Raw genomic sequence first — 23,260 nt, 5'->3', positions numbered from 1 at the left:
TCAAGAATGATTAAAACCCAGGACGCACTGCGGCCAGATGTTGAAAAAGTGTTACTGCATCTATCCCACCAAGATGTTGCCTTCACTGCCCTCACAGAGAGTCTGTTAGCAGACTGAATATCTGAATACATCCAGGGGCTGTCTCCGCTGACCTCACTGCTACAGATGATTCAAAAAGGAGACATAAATATCATCTGATTCCTGGTCACATCAAAAAAGCCTCTGCAGCTTTAATTCTGACTTAATGTAAACTGCAGCTTAGTTAAAAGAAATACATTCACTATTCCATCAATGTTTAGGTCCTAAATCTGTAGAAGCCAAACCGTCAATTGGGATTTTAAAAACTGAACTAATAGACCGTATTTGCCTTTATTTTTAAACATATACAGTAGAGTACAGAAGGGGCCAGGCTTAACACAATATTCTTCAAACTTAAAAAATTGGGTTGACTTTTGCTGAGCACGGCATATGCATATATATATATACATTGGTTTGTGTTTCAATTATCTTCAAATTCAAATGTTAACTGTATGATTGAATATTAATCTATGATCAAAGTATCATTATTTTCAGCGTAACTTTTATTATGAGTAAAGATTGTGTAATAATAATAATACATTTTATTTATCAAGCGCTTTATCAGGTGCTCAAAGACACTTAACAGAGATAAAAAAAGAAACCATGATTAATAAATAATGAAACTCGAGTTTATAAAACAACATTTAGCACACATTGAAAGCAATCTGAAAAGGTGAGTTTTGGTCAGTGTCTTGGTATATTTGTATTAGGTTAATGAATTTATAACTGTCCAGAATGTCCTAAAATAGTGCTGATTCAACCCCTGACACAGTAACAGGATAAGAAGTGAAGAGGATGGATACACGGGTGGACATTTCCACCGGAGAACCCTGAGTCCAGTGCACAAAGTGAGATTGAGCTTTAAGGGTAGTTGATGGTGTATGTACAGCTGTCGTGTTATGTCACCTCTGTGCCATGACCAACGTATTAAAGATCATCTGTTTTTAGATCACTAAGCAACAGTCCTGGAACAGCACTATGCAGCAAACACTGTTTTATATGGCTGTTGGCGTCACTGCTTTTAAATCCTAGTGAAGCCTCTGGAGAGGAACGTGTGTGTTTGTTAGTGCACAGTTACCTCACCAGCCAGCACGGCCCATATTAATAAGAAACACCATCAGAGATACATTATTCATAGGTTACCATCTAGGAAATATTGTATAGGAGTCTATGATTTGATGTTTTATTCATGGTACCATAAGAAGATGGGGAGTGGTGTGTGGAATAAGAATGTATGGCTTTATTATTGAAGTACCATTTCTTTCATAAAGTCAGGGGTTGTTGTGATGAATGTCACCAATTTCAGACCAGTTTAACCCTCTCTGCAGCAACATGATGTCTCTCTTCCTAACAACAATAATATAATACATTAATACAAATAACAAAAAGTAAGAACAATTAAGATTCAAGGCCAATTTAAAAGAAGATGTTGCTAATAACACTGCAAAAATAAATAATGTAAATAAAAACCCATTAGATAAAGGAATACATAACACATTATAACAATAATAAAGATTAAAGGACCATTAAAAAAAATAAAAACATCTGCAAATCTTAGCTAAATACCCAGCAGGAACACTTTTGTTTCCTTTATTTAATGCATTAGTGTCTAAAAGTAGTAAAATGCACGAAAAGGAGGAGAGACAGGAGGAGGGGCTTAAGGGATACCTGATGTGTGCATGCTCTATGAGCTCATATACCGGTACTTTTGCTCTCGAGAAGCAAGTATGACGAGTAATTTTGACAGATACGGGTACTTTTGTGGCGTTTTATCTTCATGCGCCACTGAGCAACTCTCATAGGAATGAACAAGACCCCGCCTCCAACGCTGGATAGATGAGAGCAACACATCCGGGTACTTTCCCTCTATGGAAAGGCCACACCCCTTTTTGGGGTGAAACACTCACTGTCAATTGAACGGCGGTAAATACAGATTCTGAAGTTTTCCCCTAATACATCGAAAAAGGAATAATACCGGGCCTATTTTTTATCTACAAGGAGCCCAAATATGACAGGCAAACAATGAAACAATGTTATTGGAGTTAAATGATCGGCGTCGATTTATGGTTTAATTTAAATCAGTAGAGGATGGATGTCCGCAGAGTGGCAGGCTAACACTTAAACTGTGATTTCAGATTTAGATCGTTTGTTTTTCAGTCCTTTTTTCTAAGTGAAAGTAAAGAACACATTCATTTATTTTGTTAAATGTGCAATAGCACAGCAGCTTTTAGACATAATGAAACTATATCTTTCCACTTCTCGCTGATGCTTTGTTTTCACTGAAAAGAGGGCGGGGCTGTAATTTTGTCAGGAAGTGACATAGCACTGCTTTCATCTATCCAGTTCTCTATTTACATCCATGGTACAGAATAGCGGTACTATTTCCTGGCCTGTTGCAGGTACTTCCTGGAGCCTCTGCTGGTTGACTGGAAATAGCCCTTTTTCCAGGCTTTATGCTAAGCTAAGCTAACCAGCTACTGATTCATATCTAATGAACAGATGTGAGTATTGATATTGTCATTCAATTCTTGGCAAGTGCTAATAAGCATTTTTCCCTAATATTGACAATTTCCTTGAATCAATATGGTGCCTGCCAGCTCCTCAGTGTATGGTTGTAGAGAGAGGCTTCCAGGTGTGACTGTATACATATTAACACATTAGTAGGATCCTGGTGTTAAAACTGAAACTGCTGATCACCACCCATAGGAAACATGTATTTTGTTGTTTCCTATAGAAAACACACTTCTATAAAACATGAACTGCTCAAACTAACCCGCCTGTTTGTGTGGTGTTGTGTAGTGCTGATGATATTTGATGGGTTTGTCTTTCCTCACTGCAGCTGGTTGTAACCTGCTGTTATCAGGGATTAGCTGTGGAGGGAATGAACCAGCAATTTATTTACAGCCTCTGTCTCTTATCTCTCTCCTCCTCTGAACGACTCTCTAAATCTCTTTTTATTTCAACTCAGTTTAGTTGTAGCAGTTAGTTGGTGGAACATTTAAAGCATTGCTGGAAAAAGTATCCTGATTCTTTGCCTCAGTAAAAGTACTAATACCACACTGTTCAAATACTCAATTTCAAGTAATAGAACTGCATCGAGAATGGTACCTAAGTTACTCATTTCTGAAAAAACTAAAAATATATTAAATATTTTAAAGCGAAAGCAGCAAATCTTCACATTTAAGAAGCTGGAACTGAAATATTATTTAACCAAAAACGTTATGGCAAAATTGCTACAAATTAATTATCTGTTAACCCACTCATTGTTTTATTTACCTAAATATAATGTTGGATTGTTTAATCTATACCAAATAATCATATTTTCAAAGTGTTTCCCTAGTATTGTGTGTCAAAAGCTCAATTTATAAAGTGTGTGTGTGTGTGTGTGTCCCCTCTCTCTTTGTCCTTGCTCCTCACCATGACCTCTTCCTGTGACCTCTGACCCCTCCCTGGCCTCTGCGTCCATATCAACCTTTGTCTGTCTTTGTGATTTTTCCCACAGTTTCGTGTGCCTCAGCCCCCCCACCCTCTCAGCAAGGTGACGCAATCCAACCAGCCCTCCCAGCACTGGAGGAGGGACACACACATGCCCGACACACACCGTCTGCCCTGGGTAAACACACACACACACACACACACACACACACACACACACACACACACACACACACACACACACACACACACACACACACACACACACACACACACACACACACACACACACACACACACACACACACACACACAGCAATGTCAGGGCAACACAGATGACTGTATAACAGTTAACTCACACTCAGTGATCACGTTGGCTGTATCCTGGTGACACCACCTCTCATATTAATCAGCTGCTCCACCTTCTCTATAGCTTACATAAGCACTTGCCCTGATCCCTGTTACCTGTGCTACTTTGAATAAAACATTATCGTCACGTTTTTAGAGCTCGGTATCCAATTGGTTATAGAGTGGTGCAGGGATGACGTATTTACCTGGAAGTAAGCTGCGCTCGGATTCCCTCGACAGAAAAGCAATGGGATTTCTCCATAGGATTTTGGAAAATAGCTCGAAATAAGGTCTGTGGAAAACGAACCTGTTAGATAAATGCACGTTTTGTTCATAATATCCACATCTATCCTACTTTTATCATTTTCTAATCATAAATCTAGTCGCCAGAAGCAAAATGCTAACGTTATGCTATAAAGGAACTGCAGCAGGGTCGCTGCTTCAACCTCACGCTAACTTAAGATCCATATTCAAACATACAGATTCTAAATGGAACAAGTTGAAGCGTTTGTTTGAACAGTTTGTAGGAGGCAGATACTTGCTTTCAAGCAGAACAGGGCAAACTAACTTAGAGGAGTGTTTTACGTGTTCGGTGTAATGACAACGTCCTGGACAACTTCTGTAGTCCTATTCAGCCACTTGTTAACAACCATCGTTTTTCAGACACGTAAACTCTTCAGAAATCACCAGCGGGTCACTGCTGATGGATTTAATGTCGTAGAACAAAACGTGACCCGTCTCTTAAATTTGTGTCAACCACAGACCTTATTTCCAGCTATTTTCCAAAATCCTATGGAGAAATCCCATTGGCTCTGAAACCAGGGAACCGGTAGTAAAATGCTAACTCACTTCCTGGTTTTAGGACTCGTCACTGCACCACTTAAGTTACATCTGAACACTTTTCAATGTTTTGCTACTTGTACTTCTACTCAACTACAGTTCAGAGGTAAATGGTCCACTTTTACTCCCCTACATGTATTTACCTTTAGTTACTTTACAGATGTGGATGAATGATGTGAAATATAATCAAGTGTTAAATCAGACTTTAGTTCCACCTGGAGTAAATTCAGTCAAACTAGCTGCACCTTTACCAGCAATAATAAAAAAGAAAAACAGACATTAGTAATAGAATCAGGAATAAAGACCGATAAGTACACAACCATGCCAAAAAAAAATGTGATGCAGCAATTGTGACATCAATCAATCAATCAATCAATCAATCAATCAATCAATCAATCAATCAATCAATCAATCAATCAATCAATCAATCAATCAATAAGATACGGCTGTAATAGGCCTAAGGCCTTTTAGTCGCTCATAAATAAGTAGATCACTGTTCTTTATACATAAATAGCATATTAAAGTATTTCTTTAATATGCTATTTACCTCACTTAGTTTTACATAAATTACAAATCCAAAATGTTACTCTGGTACTTTTACTTTTACCAAGATCTGAGTTCTTCCACTTCTGCTCAGATATGATTTTACCCAACCTCATATTGACTCTGTTCTACCTGCAGGTTGGCAAAAGTTTCCACAGTAACAGTAACTCATTTTACCAGTGTTATCCATTATTTTATTGGCTAAAATGAGCTCCACATACCTCATTGGTTGGAGCCGGCAGCCCTTGTACTGGGCTCAGTCTGGGTGTGGCCGACCCGGCTTAAAATGTGCCCTGCGGTCCCTTACGTATGTCACCCCCTCTGTCTCAACCTTTTAACACTGAAACTGTATAATAAACACTAAACTGGCCAAAAATAATTGTATTTAAAATGTGTGTGTGAGAATATTTTCGTTCTTCTCCAACACAGCTTCTCTCCATCTCCATCAGTTTCACAAATCACATTCAACTTGACTTATTATTGATATTTTACACCAATCAACTCAACTAGAGCCTTATTTATATCACCAAGGTCAAGAAAACAATGAAAGGAGATGAAAAGCCTACATGTGGTATTTCAAGGGTTCAGACAAATATGTGTCAGTGTTTGAGTCCATATGTGTGACTGTGTCTCTGTCCTGTACGTGGGGAAACATGTCCAGAGCAGGGTTTCCGTTAGCCGGTAATTACCGGTTTTTAGCTGGTAAAATTTATTAAAAACCGGTAAATTCAAAACCTGCCGGTCAAAATGTCTGGTAATAATTAGGAAGGCTCCGATAGATCGGCCACCGGTCATTATCGGCCGATATTCACTGTTAATAGTTTGATCGGTGCTCTCTATAAAGGCCGATCAGGAGAGCTGGATCTGATCGATATGGACATAAACGCGAGTGAAGTATAACCGGACACGCGAGAGAGAGATCAGATCAGCTGCTGAGTCAGACCGAGACACGCAGCTCTGCATGATCACCTGAAGCCCCGCCCTCTGTTTAGCTGCATGCGAAACTGACGGGCTGTCAGGAGAGAGAGAGAGGGAGAGGAAAAGAGATGATCCGTTTCTCCCGTGTTATTATTCAAAGTTAATGTAAACTTTTGAATAATGTACTTCATCTACTACAAGTAGTTTGTTTGAATGTAATAATTATGTTGTTTGTTGTTTGTGGAATCATTTATTGAAAAATGGATCTGAATTGTTCGATCTGTTACGATTATAGACTGAAGCAATATAAAAATGAGCCCCGTGAACTGAGTTTTAAACTGAAGCATATCTGCTCATAGTCCGGTAATTACCTGCTAACGGAAACTCTGCTACACAACTCTTACTATTATTATTGAAATATGACTGGTAAGTTTCAAATTTGTCCGGTAAAATAAATTCTGCCCGGACATTTGACCGGCGAGAAAAAATCCTAGCGGAAACCCTGGTACAGAGGTCTGATAGTGACTCAGCAGCTCACCCTGTGGATTGTCTGAGTTCCAGAACCATGACATGAGCATTACAAAGGTCTGAACGCTTTTGTATAGGCTAATACAGTGAACCTTTTACAGAAGCTACTGCGCTTCGTCTAGTGAACATTTTACCTGGTCTGAGAAAAGAGGACGCCCAATCACAAATAACAGTTATCACTCACATGAATCCTGCACTGTGCTGCTTTATTATCATATTCCACATACTGCTATGAGGCATCATGTAAAGGGTTGAACACAATGTAGATAATAGACATAAATATGCATACTGCCTGCCGTTTATATTTGTCTCTCACACACACACAACCACACACCCTCTATCAGACAGTATTATTTGATGGAGAGAACAATGATGAAATGGAATGAGAAACATGTCCATCAGGCATTCATCAAATACACTCTGTACCTTCTGTCAGGGTGTTTGTGTGTGTATTAATGCAGCACACACTCTTTTTAAAAGGTCTGTTCTTTAGAATAGGGACAAAGGAGGCAGACAGATAGGTATTCAGATTATGTGACCCTCAGCTACTGTATGGGTGCTGTTTAACAGTGACACAAGAGAAGAGACACCGCTGGGAGAGCATACAGCATGTACACATCGGCCCAGATTTCTCAAATGACCTTTTTTAACTCAAAACATAAAATTGTAGACGCCAGTAAAAAAAAGGGGTGTGCGCAGAGCTTTAAAAATACCAGCTATTACAATTTTATATTTAGAGAATTAAATACATTATGCTTAAAAATATGCCCAGTAAAAATCTAGATCAGCGGTTTTCAAAGTGTGAGGCGCGCCTCCCCGGGGGGCGCCAGAGAGCTTCAGGGGAGGCACAGCGTGAGAAAAAAATTACGAGAATTTCAGCTAGTTAACTTCAGCTAACTTTATGCGAGCGGCAACATGGATCGATTTTTTGTGAAGCTACCTAAAGTGAGAGAGGAGACAGCGTCTGGCAGAAAACGTCACTTGCACACTTTTGGCTGTCTGTGGAAACCGAGTTCCCCCACCTCGCCAAAAAGGCTGTAACAGTGCTCATTCCCTTCACCTCCACCTACCTGTGTGAGTGCGGCTTTTCCGCATTGACTTTGATCAAAAGCAAGTACCGGTCAAGCAGGGGCGGATCTACCGGGGTGGAAACTGCCACCCTAAAAATACCACCCCAGTTGGCAGCATTGTTTTGAAATAAAAGTTGTGGCTAATCAGACATTTATGAGAGAAAATCCCTAATGTCCCCTCCCCCGGCCCTGGCGTGAGCGTGGAAATGTGATTGGTGGCGATTTCATTTGAACGGGACGGCGCAAAGCGAGAAGCATTCAGACCCCAAGTAGACGGAAGGAATGAGGTATTTGCGGTCTACTATGACAGAGAAGAGACTGTAAAGTTTGGCTGTACTCAGCATTGAATCAAAATGCACTAAAGCTGTAGATCTTAATAAGTTTGTGAGGCGTTTTGCTGAACAACATGGTAATCGCCGCAGTCAGCTGTTATAGGCATGCCAACTTGATGCTCTGCTCACGGATGACTCGATGAGCATAAAAAACTGTTAAGATGATGACCTTACGTTACCTGACCAATTTGCTGCCCTAGACAAGATTTTGTTGGGGTCTGCCCCCAAAAAACAGGTTTAAGTCCTGAGAAAGTCAAATAAGACGGTGTGTAAAACTTCACTGCCCAGCCAAACAAAAGTAACCACTTTGATTTAACTAGGCCTAAGGACTTTCCACTGGATAAAAAATACCCCTGCATTATAGCAACAACAACAACAACAATAATAATAATAATAATAATAATAGCAATAATAATTGGGAGGGGGGGCGCGGCTGTTCTTATGTTCTCTGAGGGGAGGCTCACCTTCCCACACTTTGAAAACCCCTGCACTAGATCATCAAATAACCTCCGAAATACATTTGAATATACCTCAATTAAATGACCCTGATCCGATATTGTCAGTGATATCCCCTGATTTAATCACCAGTCTCCTATAGAAACCGATGTTGACGGTCAGACATTATTTATGTCCATCAGACATATGTGCTTTTTCATGTTGTATGAAACAGTCCTGAACATGGAGTTGTGAGGAGTGTGTAATGTGAACACAACGTGTGTGAAAGGACTTAATCCTGAGTACATTAGTCCCTCCAGAAGCTCCCAGTGTACAGGGAACAGCCTATTGTACCCACATGAATGGAAGTGCAGACAGAGAGAGGGAGAGGAGTAATTTATTCACAACTTGAAGAAATGATGGAGAGAGCAGACGAGGGAGGGAGGGAGAGAGAGAGTAATGTATGCAGAGCGCTGAGCTGCAACAGGACGCTGTCTGAGAAACGCTGCTCAACGAGTGCAGCACGGTAAAGGCTGGACAGACACACTTAAAACACATCCTAGTAGAGCTGCTGAAACACATGAGTGCTACCTGCGCTGATGGCTCCTTTCTACATACTTGATTGCAGAATAGGACTTGATGGGGCCCTATTCTGCTTTTTGGGTTAACCCTCGCCTCTCCTGTAGTGTGTTCTATAGGTTTTAGTGCATGTAAATGGTCTGCAGAGGCTAACATATCTGTGTTCCCTCCAGAGGCATTAACCCCCCCTGCCTGAAAGACATTTCATAAACTCCTTGCACGCTTATTTGTTCATGCACAATCTGGATATTGACTATTTGAAAAAAAAATGCTGAACTGTAATAACAAAATATGTCTGTAACAAATTCTATAAAGATATATATTGTTTTATTTGTCCTTATCATACTCAATAAAGTATTTGGGCAAAACAGGGTAAAGCACATTTGTATTGTTGTTTGAGTGCAAGGGGGGCTCATTTCCCATTATGCACATCTCAAATCCATTTCAAAGGATTTGTTGAAAGAGGAGAAACTGAAGTGAAATGGTGGCACAGTGGCTGTAAATTACAAATTGAGCATATAAATCACAACTTCATACTAACTCATCACTCTGCTCACAAGTCACGCCACTCATAACTGTTCAGTGTGTATGGGCCTGAGATGGATTCGAAAAAGAGTGAGAGAGAATAAAGGAGTGAGAGAGATGAAAGAGTAATTGAGGATGAGAGTAGGGCGAGAGAGGGAGAGTTGAAGAGGAGGAGAGGGAGAGAGGGAGAGACTGGTGTAGCCAGCCAAGCAGAAGAGGCTGTCAGTGTGTATAAAAGATCTCCTCTGTCAGATTAGTATGAGAGGCTTCTCTGCCTCTCACTCCTCTCACTCCATTTCCCTATCCTTATCATTCGTCTCTGCTCCCAGAATAATCATCATATAGGCTACTGGTTTCCTTCTTCCATGTCAGATTAGCCTTGATATATTTTACTCACAGATCAGCCTGGTGTGTTCTTTCAGGCAAAAGGGTCAATGACGTATTTTCAACAGGCTCATCTTAAAATACAAAACATCTATTACAATTTTTCCAACATTACAATTGTTGCGTACACAACAAATTATGTCAAATGTTAATTTAGGAGATTTAAGTGTTTTTTCATCTAAATTAATCAAATATGCTTTGCATGTTTTGCGACCATAATTTATCGTAAAAATAGATCATTTCCGTAAAAGAAATGTACAAGCTGAAAGTCATCTTGAGTGTTTAGAAACAAAAAGTACTTGCATTCATTAGGAGAGTTTGTTAAAAGTCAACTTTTACTTTTGTTCAATAATGTCTCTGTATGATTTACATATTAAATCAACGCTTTGTAATGTTCTAAAGGACTACAATAACATTTGAAACATTATGCCAAATAAGTATTAGAGGTATTAGAAGGTGTTTTTATATTACTTTTCCAAACAGCAGTCAAGTCTGGTCAGTCTCACCACATGATACTTTGAATAACAGAACAATTATGAATATTCAAATATATTCAATGGTTTTGAAAAGTTAAATGATATTGTTAAAATCATTTTAAAATTACTTTTGACTAAAGACAATACACTTTGACAGAAAATATAGGTGTCACGACATTGAGTGAGTATTTGCTCACGAGGCGTTTTTTATTCTCATACGTGATAATTAGTGTTCAGACTGTTGTGCATTGTGGGTAATGGTGGTGTTCAATGTTTCCATCCCTCCTTCTTTTATCTCTGACAGTAACGTTCTATGACACTCGGCTCTCTTATAGTCCCCCCTTCTTATTGATTTCCTCCCAGCTGTCACTCTGCTGAGGGCCACATTGCCCATCCAGCCGACTCCATCCCATCATGTCAACACACTTCATCTTCATCAGTGAAGAGTCCGTACAGAAACATAGAAACACAGATCTATGAGGGCTGCTCAATTAAAAATAATACTAATTAATTTAATCGAGATCACAATATGGACTAGTGAAATATCCAATGTCATTTAAGGCTACATTTGTGAAACCATCATTCTGAATTGTGGTGCTTCAGAGAAGGCCTACTAACGGTGATTTATAGACTTTATAAAAAGTTTGTAAATCAAGTTTCCTTGCAAAAATATCACTTTACAGCTATTTCATATATTTTGATAATGTGAATGTTTTAATAAATGGTCATTCCTTATATTGGGAATCATATCGCAATTCCAATATCAGTTAGAAGCCCTATTCTGCTTTTCTGGGTGTTCCGTCTCCTGTAGTTCTATAGCAGTGGTTCTCAACTGGTGGGACTCATTTCGAGTGGGTTGCAGATATACGAGTGAAAAAAATAAACTTTTATTTTGAAAGCCTGATTGTCTAACGCTGCGCATGCAGTAGGCGTTGGACTCGAAATGCCAGAGAACATAAACGGTTTTGAAAACGTAGTGATCATCTTCTCAATAAAACATCTTTGCTGATGTTTTTTCGAGTCTTCTTGCCAATCAGAATCAAGATAACGGCAGAATAACTTTGCGGTAGAACTACTCTTTATACATCCATCGGTACATATTCAGATAAAAATGAAGACGTAATGAAATACGACCCCCGGTTTGATGATTGACAGGTCAAAGAACAATGGGAACTATCTACCCTTATCCACAATTTAAAGTAATTCATACAGACTATCTCCTCTTTACTCATCTCTCTGTGAGGAGCAGCAAGTTCAGCTGTCAGAACAAAGTGAAAATAAAAAAATGGCATAAACTATTATTAAATATGTCGGGTACTAATAGATTTATTTACTTTCTTGTTAGAGTGTACCAGAATGTGTATTTATATGTTAGTATTTATATGTTAGTATTTATAAAAATCTCCTGGGGGAGAAGCCCCCCAGACCCCCCTTCTGGGGTTGGGTTTTCAGCATTTCATGTTTTTCACGTGTGGTGAATTTGCAGGATTGGCTCCAAGTCTGCCTTTGGTAACACTTTATATTAAGGTACACAAATGAACCATCAACTAGTTAGTTAATTTAGTTAATTAGCATGCATATTAGCAGTATATTGGCTCTTTATTAGTCATTATAAAACACTTATTAATGCTTTATTCTACATGACCATATTCTACAAGTAATAAGCCAATAGTTGAGAGTTTTTCCTCATTAACCCTCTAATTAGTGCTGATTTGTTGCAAGTAAAGAAGTTGTTGTACATGAGTTTTGGTCTTAATATGCTCTGCTCAATATGGGCCTAATAAGGCAGCAGTACCACAAGAAAATTAATTCTCCCATAATAACACTTAACAAATATGATCTATTCTTATGTAACAAGACATGAAACTATTAATTTAGTCTAGATAACTCAAAATTAGGTATTTATATCTAAGAACATGTTCCCTATTTTAAAGTGAAGTCTTGTTCATAACAAATATTTAGTAGTTTGACTCTAATTGACCTGAACAGGTTCCCTATTCTAAAGTTGCCTGCTGAAAAAGTTGCCACACTTTGTATATACATTATAGAACACAACTACTGAAATTAACCTCAACAGTAAATTAAGAAAGTAGGCACACGTTGAAATATCTGTTGTATTAATGAACCACTAAAGAGAGGTTCAGACACATACCAAAACATGTCAAGTTTCACCAAGGCTGAGACCATCAAGGCATTTACTTTTTAATAAAAAGAGATTTTTAACCGATTTTATGTATTGGTGATCATACTGTGCGACCTGCTTGTATGTACTTATATGCTAGCTGTACTATTCTCTCTCTGTGTTGTCTCAGTGTGAACAGAGATTAAACAGCCAGCCAAACTCTTTTAAGAGCCAGGGAATGAGCAGCCATGCTCCTTTATTTACTTATCCACTGACATTTAAATGGAGTGAAACTGTAAAAAAAGAAGTTACAAGGCACTTAATGATCTCATTCATGCAAGTGTAACATACACAGATTAACACATAGGACCGCTAAGTGTAAACAAGGTCAATATAGCTAATGCTAGCTGTTAGGGATGTAACGGTTCACAAACATTTCGGTTCGGTACGTACCTCGGTTTTTAGGTCAAGGTTCGGTTCGGTACGTTTTCGATACAGCAGAAAAAAAAAATCACAAAACATAACATTTATTTTTATTTATTTGTATTATTATTAAACTTTGAATAATGTATTCACTCAAATAAATACAAAATATAATAAAATAAACATTAAGGTGCAGCATTTCGATGAACTGAAATAATCTGTATTTGAACTTTACTGTACTAGTACTCACACAACATAAACTATTAGTTTGGGGTTTTTAATTATTATTAAACTGTGAATATTCACTCAAATAAATACAAAAATATAATAAAATAAACATTAAGGTGCAGCATTTCGATTAATAATCTGTATTTGAACTGTACTGTACTAGTACCTAAGCAGCCAGTTTGACATTAGGACTTGCTTGTCATTGTATTTTCATGTTGTTTAAAGAAAGATGAACTTGTCCACATTGCTTGCTGAAAGGGCAGATCTGCTGGCACTAACAATGTCTCCTGCTGTGGAGAACACCCTCTCTAGGGACAGAGGTAGCAGATACAGCCAGGTAGCGCTTTGCTAACATGGCAACATAAGGATATTTGGCGTTTGTAATAGCTTTGGCTCGGTCTGAACTTTCTGCGAGTGGTGGAGGTTTACATGCTAGTGGGAGTTGGGTTTGCACTTCAGTCTTTTTTCTTTTGGTACCGGTGATATTCACGTTCGGGTGATGCCTTTTCAAATGAGTGTGCAAGTTTGATGTATTGCCAGCCGCGTAACCAATTTTAGTTGAACAATGCCGACAAACAGCTTTGGTTCGGTCCACCTGTCTTTGTCCGTCATCCTTGTACGTAACTGCGAAACCAAAATGTTCCCAAACCGGAGACTTCAATGATGCTGGAGGATTTTCAAGCTCAACTTGATCTGCGCTCGCCATTTCGCCATTTCCTGAAATTACTGACTACATTTGAACGCATCCCTCCAGAGATGGAGTCCTGGACTTGATTTTTGGGACTCGTAACTGGACTCGGACTCGCGCACTGATTCACGCGACTCGGACTTGGACTCGTGAATTATCGCGTACGCTGACTTGGACTCGGACTCGTGAATTTTTCCCCTCACGATGACTCGGACTCGACTTGTACATTGACGCTCCGACTTCGACTCGGACTCGGACTCAAACTAATTTTCTCTGGAGTCTGATGTCCTCTATCCTGGCGTGTGCACCTGCGAGGCGAGTTCACGTACTGGGCCCCACTATTCCAGTCTAGAGACACACCCCGCATCGTGCTGTATGCTTTCACACATTCTGCTTCCACATTGGAAAAGAGCAGCACAAAATGCTCGTTATGTTTGTAATATTGAAGAGAAGGCTCCGTAACACATTACTCTAAGGATCGAGTTCAGACATATAGGCTGTCTTGAACACTATCATCAGAGTAACGTGATCTAATCAATAAATAAAGATTCAGCCGATAACACGAAATCACATGGCTACTTAGCATGCAGAATGACGGGCTAAATCTTTATCAGTAAACCGATTTAACCGGTAAAAGTTCCTTCAAAATAAGAGTCCCGATCTTATTACTATCAAAATAAAAGTGCAAAACGAAAACTTTACCATAGGAAAATATTGGCATACAAATATAATCACTTCTCTAAAAGGTAAATATAGTTTATTTATATCTGATAATAATAATAATAATAATATTAGTAATAAGCTTTATATTTGTATAGCACCTATTACAAGAATTGTAGCCAAACTGGCTTCACAGCAGTTCAATAGACAGATTAGTATAACATGACAGGATAAAAGCAATGTAGAGGAGCAGCTACATTTCAACACATATATCCACGAAGATTAATACATGAAGACTTGTGACTCGGACTTGACTTGGACTCTTCTTAGGTGACTCAGACTTGGACTCGGACTCGAACACAGGTAATGATGACTCGGACTCGACTCGGACACTCCTTGGGTGACTCGGACTTGGACTCGGACTCGAACACAGGTAATGATGACTCGGACTCGACTCGGACACTCCTTGGGTGACTCAGACTTGGACTCGGACTCGACTACGACTCTCCCTTGGTGACACGGACTTGGACTCGGACTCGAAGAGTGGTGACTCGAGAGTGACTTGGACTCATGAATTGGTGACTTGACTACAACACTGCATTCCTCTGACCAGCTCTCATAGTATGCCAATGAAATGACTTGCTCGCTCTACAGATGTAGCGCTTCATTTCAGACAGTTTGAAACGCGAGGGCCGTGATTGATACGTGATCTGCCCTCGCTCAAGGGAAAACCTCCAGCTTGACTTGAGACCTCCCCCGTGATAAATAAATGTAATTATTATGAAGCCAGCTGCAATGGATCATTGATCCACCAGGGGGTGCAGTGGGGTTCCACACTGGAGCTCATGTGAAATAAAGTCAGATACAGTACGCTGGATGTACAGCGGAACTTTGTTAAGATCCATATGTCACAGATATCATACTCTGTGCTAAATAAGAGACATGTAATCATTCACAAAACATCACCATGTTGTTATTTAACAAAATAATGTTGTTTAGTCGAAAAAAACGAACGGGAGGAAATGCAGCCCGGCTCTCGATTTGTAATCCTAATTTAATCATCATCTTCACCACGATCATTTATGTTTATGTTCGCCGAATTGACATGAAATCACTGACACATATGAATATACTGTATTCAACTTCATTAAAACGTTATTAACGTGCCTAAACTCAGTAATTCACTACAAATATTTATATTTTAATGGAGCCTCGTCGGCAGATCAGGATCCCAACGCGTAGCGGAGGGATCTTGATCTGCATGAACGGTGTTATTTTCCCCATAAGGATCAAGTCGCTGCAAATTATCCCGCTTATTACATGGCCACATTCTCAACAAAGTAACGACATGACTCCCAATATTAATTGAAATGCTTTTATTGATTTAGAAAATGTTTTTATTGATTTAAAAAATAGTTGTATGTATTGATTTAAATTGACATGCATCCGCTAAGAAAAATAGTCCGTTGTTACCGTTTTTTAAACAGTCTGAATGAAACGGCAGCTCTCAGCTGTGTATTTACACAACTTATGGCCCATCAACCACAGCTCTCTCCCCCCCTCCCCCCCTGATCTTTCTTCTCCAGCAGCTAAATTAACTGTAGGTTACTGAGTGACAAGCTTACAGTTAGTGACGTAACAACACCATAAAAGCTTGTGGGTTGAAAGCAATACGGGAGGTAAAAATAACTAGAATGTGGCTTTTATGTTTTTAGGTATAAAATGTTATATAATTCAGGCTTATAATTCACCCTTCTCTAAAAGCCTTCAACAATGACAATATTCATAGTAATTTAATAAATTATTATTATGATTATTTAATATATAAAGCCTATATATTATTGAATTACAAGATTAGATATACTTTATTTGATCTAAAATATGTGTTCAAATGCTCTTCAAAACACAACGGAAAGTCCATGAAACTTGTCTTTCTGTATTTGTGAATGAAGCGCCATCTCCTGGTTAAAACCTGAAATTGAAAATCTGGCAACGCCCTCTTGGAAAATAGTGGGAGGGCTTAACATTCCTCGATACTGGTCTTAGGCAGGTCGTAGGCAGGAAGCTGTAAGCTGGAGTCTGAAATGAGGTGCTACATCTGTATGACGCGTTGAACCCAATGTGAGCAAATTACTCTGAATGCTGCGACGCAGCACCTGAGATTACTTCCAAGAAGTTGTTCACGTTCTCAATTTTTTACGTTTAACGTTATATTCGTTCGGTACACTTCGGTACATACGTGTACCGAACTGAAGGGCCCGTACCGAATAATTTCGGCGTGCGTTGACGCTTGGCAGTGGGCGTGTCTTGAGCTTGGGAAGTTTACGTGAGCGACGCGACCAACAACCAATCACATGAATCTCTCCTGTCAATTGCATAAAAGGTTTTACATGTCACACTTTATATGATGAACATTTATGACATTAATGTCTATGGTGCTATTTTACGCAACATTCCATGCTGACTAAATACTGTCTATGCCTGCTAGCTGTCCATTCAAACGAAGTACACTGGATATAAACTCCCCAAACAGGCGAAAACCTACCAGTTTCACCCACTGTCTCTGCCACCTCCCTCCGTGCCTGGCTCTTCCGGTTTGTATCCCGGTAGGTGAACAGGGACTGATCATAAAGCACCGGGTGATTCCCTACCGCATGCGGCTCTTTGCCTAGTTTCATGCGGCTCTTCAGTTCATATCGAATTTTATGTGTGAGTTTGGGGGAGAGACACTGACTCTGTCCTGACTAGTGTTGCACGGTGTAACGATACTTGAAAGGTATACCGCGATACTCTGCCGTTAAAAACGTTACGATTCCTCCGTTTCATTAGTATCGGTACTTTAAGAATGACGGGGGAAAGTACTCCGGTGAGAAAGCGCCGTTTCAATAAGAGCCGTGTGTGTTCAGCGCTCTGCTTCCACTCCCTGCACTGCAGCCGTGCCTGCAGTCCCGCCCCTCTCAAGCACGTTTTAAGTCCCTCCCCTCTCAAGCACGCTCTAAGTGCCTCCCCTCTCTCGTGCACGCGCTAGCTGCAAGAGCATTTGAGAAAACGAGAAGCATGGTTGCAAGTGGGAGTGCAACTGCCGCTGCGCCTTGGCTTGTTGACAAAAAAGACGCCAGAAGCGAAATTTGGAAGTATTTAGGGAAACCTATCGTTGATTAAACACTATTTCCCCTATCATTGTCTTGGAGGGGCGCAGCGCCCCGCCAACGGAGCCCCGCGCCCCCCCTGAAATTCAAGGTGTTTAAAAAAAAAATATATATATATTTTTTTTTTTAAATATATATGTAGCACCAAATTGCAAATAATCTATGACTACTGTCACTTTTCACATTGAACATGTGCTCTTTTATTAAATAAACGCTTTCATTTTAAGTTGTGGGTTTAGTGTTTTTGACCCTAAGAAACAGATGCATTAATCAATAACAATAATCCACAGCTCCTCTCTCTGCTCCAGAGGATTTAAAAAATATATATCCCAATGCCACAAAAATGCATCAGTGACGTGGTTGAAATCTTGTCTCCAGAAAACAAAAAACTGAAACAAGCTGTATCAGTGACTGTGTGTTTGATGTGGCTCTTTGCAGTAACAGAGAAAAAATGTGGCTCTTAACCTCTGACTGGTTGGCCACCCCTGCCCTACCGCTACGATTATTTTCTCCTCAATTTTTTGGCATGTGAGGAAATGAACTGCGGTCTGCCTCTCCCAGCATACACGCGGCTTGATTGGCTAGCGCTTGTACTGGCAGATTTGCATAAGCGGGATTTGATTGGCTGATGCCTCCGTCGAAGCTTCAAAAGTAGAACATTGCTCTACTTTTGCAGCGAGCACCGCGAGAAAAGCTACGTTTTGCTCCCACAATGCAGTTCGGCGAAGCGTGACGTCACCCCATTCAAAGTGAATGGACAGAAGCGTTGAAGAGTCAACGCACGCGGCCGTGTGTAGGGGTACAGTCATTGCTTTCTGACGGACTTGACCCTTTTACTCTTCAGGTTGCATAGGGAAAATTAGTAGCAGTCTACTGCCATGCTATTCAGTTCACTTTCTCCTACTTCCTGTACCCGGTTTCCTGTAAAGAATTAAACAAATAAATAAAAACAAGGATAATTGTGTGTTATTGTTGAGTAAATAACAGTGTGTTAATTAGAAAAGAATAACAAATTAGAAGGAAAAAAAGATTGAAAAAATACAGATTTCAGTATTCTGAGGCTCTGAGACCCATTTATTTTCCTCATTGACGGCAAAAGAAAGTCCGACATTATAAAATAAAAACAATAATTGTGGCTTGATATTGAGTAAGAACATGTTTTTATGAACCACACAGCTTCCGGTCTTCCAAGACCCGACCGGAAAAAAAGACGTGTTGCAGGCACGAAACACACTACCAATAGAAATACATTGCTTTTAAAATCGTTCTGTGTGACACGAAAAAAAAAGGGGGAAATCGTGTTGGTGAACACGAATCAATAGATTAAATTCATTTCATGACTATAACACGAAATGCCGTGAGACTGGGTTGGTTATTTAGACACAAGTAACTCTTATAGTTTCATGTCTTGTTACATAGGAATAGATCATATTTGTTTATTATGGGAGAATTACTATTCTTTTGGTACTACTGCCTTATTAGACCCATATTGAGCAGAGCATATTAAGACCAAAACTCATGTACAACAACTTCCTTACTTGCAATAAATAGGCACTAATTAGAGGGTTATTGAGGAAAAACTCAATTAATGGCTTATTACTTGTAGAATATAGTCATGTAGAATAAGGCATTAATAAGTGTTTGATAATGACTAATACAGAGCCAATATACTGCTAATATGCATGTTAATTAACAACTAGTTGATGGTTAATTTGTGTACCTTAATATAAAGTGTTACCCTGCCTTTTTATTGAATACAAGTCAAGTGTGCCTTTTTTTGTTATACAGTTCAACTTTGATTCTAGAAACTTAATGACCATCATCAGATTAAACTTTATTTAAAAGCATACTTAGTTCTGTGAAGGGATATAAGGATATATGCACTGTACTTCACTTTAATTACAATTGTATGCTGATTTTTTGTTGAATAGATTTGAGCGGTTCAAAATTGTGGGTCGCGATTTTTTGACGAAGGAAAAAAGTGGGTCCCGAGGCCTGACCAGTTGAGAACCACTGTTCTATAGGTTTGTGTGCATGTAAATGGTCTGCAAAGGCTAAAATCCCTGTGTTCCCTCCTGAGGGAGTTTCTCTCACACAACACATTGTACGTGACAGGGGCGGGACATCTCTAAGCGGTTGACCAATCACAATAGCTAACCAATCAGAGTAGACTGGGCTCTGGTTTCAGACAGAGGGTGAAAAGAAGTGCTGCAGCACAGGCAGTATGAGAACAATAAAGAGCTTTTTGAACATTAAAGCATGGAGACACGTCACAGTAGAGACACTACATACTGATATGAACCTGAAAAAGAGCAAAATAGAGCCCCTTTAAAATAATTGAAATTAGTAAATGTTTCCAAATCTTGCAGTCCTAACGTCTATGGAATAAAAGTGTCGTGTGTCTTTAATCAGACCTCCTCTCTATCTCCCCTCAGTCTTACTCAGTGGGTGGTTTGGGTGATGATGACTACAACATTCCCCCCATCACTCCCCCCACCCTGCCAGAGCACATGCTGCACCCCCAACTCCCACACGATTCCCGCTCTGGACCATACCACCAAATGGACCCCCCTTCCAGGTCAGCGCCGCACCACCCCTACCAGCTTCAGGGCATGGACCTGCCCGGCATGTCCAGTGGCCAGGATGGAAACGCCCTGCTGAACCAGGATGGGGGCACCTTCAGTCCGGACGGGGGCCCCATGACCAGCACCCTGTCTGTGGTGAGTCCTCACAACACAATGAACCACAGGGAAATAGTCAAATGTACATACATTACTTTTTATTGCGCTCCTCCGTGACGATGACCGCTTGCGTAAAAAATAAATAATAAACACATTTAAAAAATGGGGGGGACACAAATGGGATTTTGAAAAGTGGGGGGGACAGTGGAAATTACGCCCATGAATATCATGTGTTTTCATGTGTACAAAGTAACTGTGAATGTTAAAATAAATGAAGTGCAGTAAAAAAGTACAATATGCGCTTCTTAAATATAGCGGAGTATAAGTATAAAGTTGCATTACATTTAAATTAGGGCTGTCAAACGATTAACATTTTTAATCAGATTAATCACAACTTAAACATTTATTAATCATGATTAATCACCATTCGAACTATGTCCAAAATATGCCATTTCTTTATGCATATTGTTGTGGGAATGGAAAGATAAATGAAAGAAGGCGGATATATCCATTTAACATACAGTATCTATGTTTATTATAACATTTGTGTCAAAATGAAAGACAACCCACACACCTATCAATCATCAAACCGTGGGGTCTTAATTCATTGCGTGTTGATTTCTATCAATGGGGGAGTACTTCAGGAAAGTCGACGGGGGGGGGGGCGGCTAGTGGAATACTTCGTGACCACAGAGTGTGAACGTTGTGATCAGCTGTTTTAGCGCAGTTCTCCAGTGAAGGGGGGGAGTCTCCCTCCGCAGCCGGTTGGCGTAGTTTTGGCACAATTCCGTTGTACAGTACAGTACAGACCGACGTTAACAGCAGCCCTGTCTGTGCACACGGAGACCGACTCTGTCGTCCGGTGATCTAACCGCCTTCTGGAAAAGCTTCACAAGTACGTCGGTACACAAATGCGCTTTGTGACACAAGTGACGGTACGCATTTCAGATTACGCACATAACCTGCGTACCAGTTATGTGCACCCCTGTAGCCTACTACAGCGAAAGTATTCTTCGTCGGGACTTCCTGCAACAACACCACGCCGTTATCTTGATTCTGATTGGCCAGAAGACATTATCAAAGATGTTCTATTGAGAAGACGATCACTACGTGACAAAAGTTTTCAAAACCGTTTCTGGTCTTCGGTATTTCCAGACAAGTGGCTACTGAAATCAATCTTACTAACTGCTATCTGTGCAATTTACTCCGCGCGAGTTGGCAGACTTTATTTTGCTTACTTTAACATCATTTTTCATGGTGGGGCTAAGCCATTTCTTGGTATGGGTGTAGCCTACCCCAGCCATACCCTGGCGCTGCCACTGGTGGGATGTATGGGGCGGGCCATTCTGCACATGCGTTAAATGCGTTAAATATTTTAACGCAATTAATTCAAAAAATGAATTAGCGCCGTTAACGCGATAATTTTGACAGCATTAATTTAAATACTCAAGTAAAGTATAAATATGTCAAAAATACTTGAGTAAATGTACCTATTTACATTCCACCACTGATAGTAGCATGCTGATTGACAACAGAACATGTTAACAGAGTGATTTTTGAAAAGACCTCTGTGAGGATGTGGCTATTGGATCACAGTAAGATGATTGATGATGCTTCACACCAGGGGCATGTGGACTCTATCCTGCTCAAGGGTCCTCTGACTTTACTTATTGTAAGAAGTGTGAGCATATCAGTGTTAAGATTTGAAGTGACAGCCCACTGATGTATTTTAACTTGTGTTTCATATTTTATTCACTTTAAACGTGTGAAACGGGCTTTTGCCTGAGGCGCTGTTATTTGAATCGTGGTAGCGAGTGGATGTGACATTTACCTCATATTTTAAGTCTTCATTTCCCAGTAAAATGAAAATGTCACTGCCTGTGTCATACAGTAAAGAAATGAAAGCTTCACCTCGGACAGAAACTTCTGATCAGAGGGGGGACAGAGCCATATATGTGTCAGAGGTGCTGATTCATATATGTGTCTGCTATTTTATTCAGAATGAAACTTGTCACCTCCCACTCTTGGTCTTTGTCTCCATCTCCAAAGCCGTGATATATTGACAGTTAAATTAAAGCTGAGGATTTCACAAATATACATTTATACACACTTACATACCCCTGTTCATATGCATACATACACACCTACTTAACATATATATATTTATAAATATACATGTGCAGCCTTATATTTTGCTGCTTAGCAAAGCTACAAACAATCAGAATGCACTGGAGAAAAAGAAAGCACGCTCAGTGCTTTTGCCCCATATTTGTAATGATAATAAAAAAAGAGCATGACATTTTAGTTTTAGTTTTTACATTTTCAAGTGTCTCCATCTCCATATTAAAGCTCCCTACTTTAATTTAAAGTCTCAGTTTGAAGCCTCATGATGAAGCTCACAGCGCAGTTACATTATAAGACTCTAAACCACCACAACACAGACAGTTTTTAATAACACAATCCCTCTGTTTGATAGTGACTAACCTGTGTTAACTGTGTAACCGGGGAGATTATTAAAGTGGCCTGAAGGGAAGCTCTCATTTTCCATCAGTTTGTCTCCGGCCTACCTTTTCTCTGCACCTCGCCTTTATATTCTCATATTAACATTCATTTACTGCCGGTCCATGAATGATGGTCGCCTAGCAACGGTGCCTGGCTCAGCCTAATCGGGGTGGGTGGGGGTCGACGTGTGTGTGTATGTGTGTGTGCGCGTGTGTGAGATTCCAGGAAGAGGCAGGACTACTGAGTTGCATTTAATATTGAGACTGCTCTTTTTATTTCTGGCTGCCATCTGCATGAAGGTTAATGTCTAAAATGA

At 39.8% G+C, this 23,260-nt stretch overlaps 1 protein-coding gene across 1 annotated transcript in view; it reads left to right on the top strand.

Moving 5' to 3' along the window:
• Positions 1-23,260, top strand: part of tox (thymocyte selection-associated high mobility group box) — an 84,701-nt gene that overhangs the window by 31,438 nt on the left and 30,003 nt on the right. The window contains exons 3-4 of the mRNA XM_034220015.1: positions 3,581-3,691; positions 20,197-20,481. Coding sequence (XP_034075906.1) covers positions 3,581-3,691; positions 20,197-20,481 — 396 coding nt within the window. The remainder of the gene's footprint in view (positions 1-3,580; positions 3,692-20,196; positions 20,482-23,260) is intronic.

The sequence above is a fragment of the Gymnodraco acuticeps genome, unplaced genomic scaffold (genome assembly GCF_902827175.1).
Source record: "Gymnodraco acuticeps unplaced genomic scaffold, fGymAcu1.1, whole genome shotgun sequence".
Lineage (NCBI taxonomy): Eukaryota > Metazoa > Chordata > Actinopteri > Perciformes > Bathydraconidae > Gymnodraco > Gymnodraco acuticeps.
Note: the sequence above shows the minus strand (reverse complement) of the source record. Positions and strands in the feature narration are given on the sequence as shown.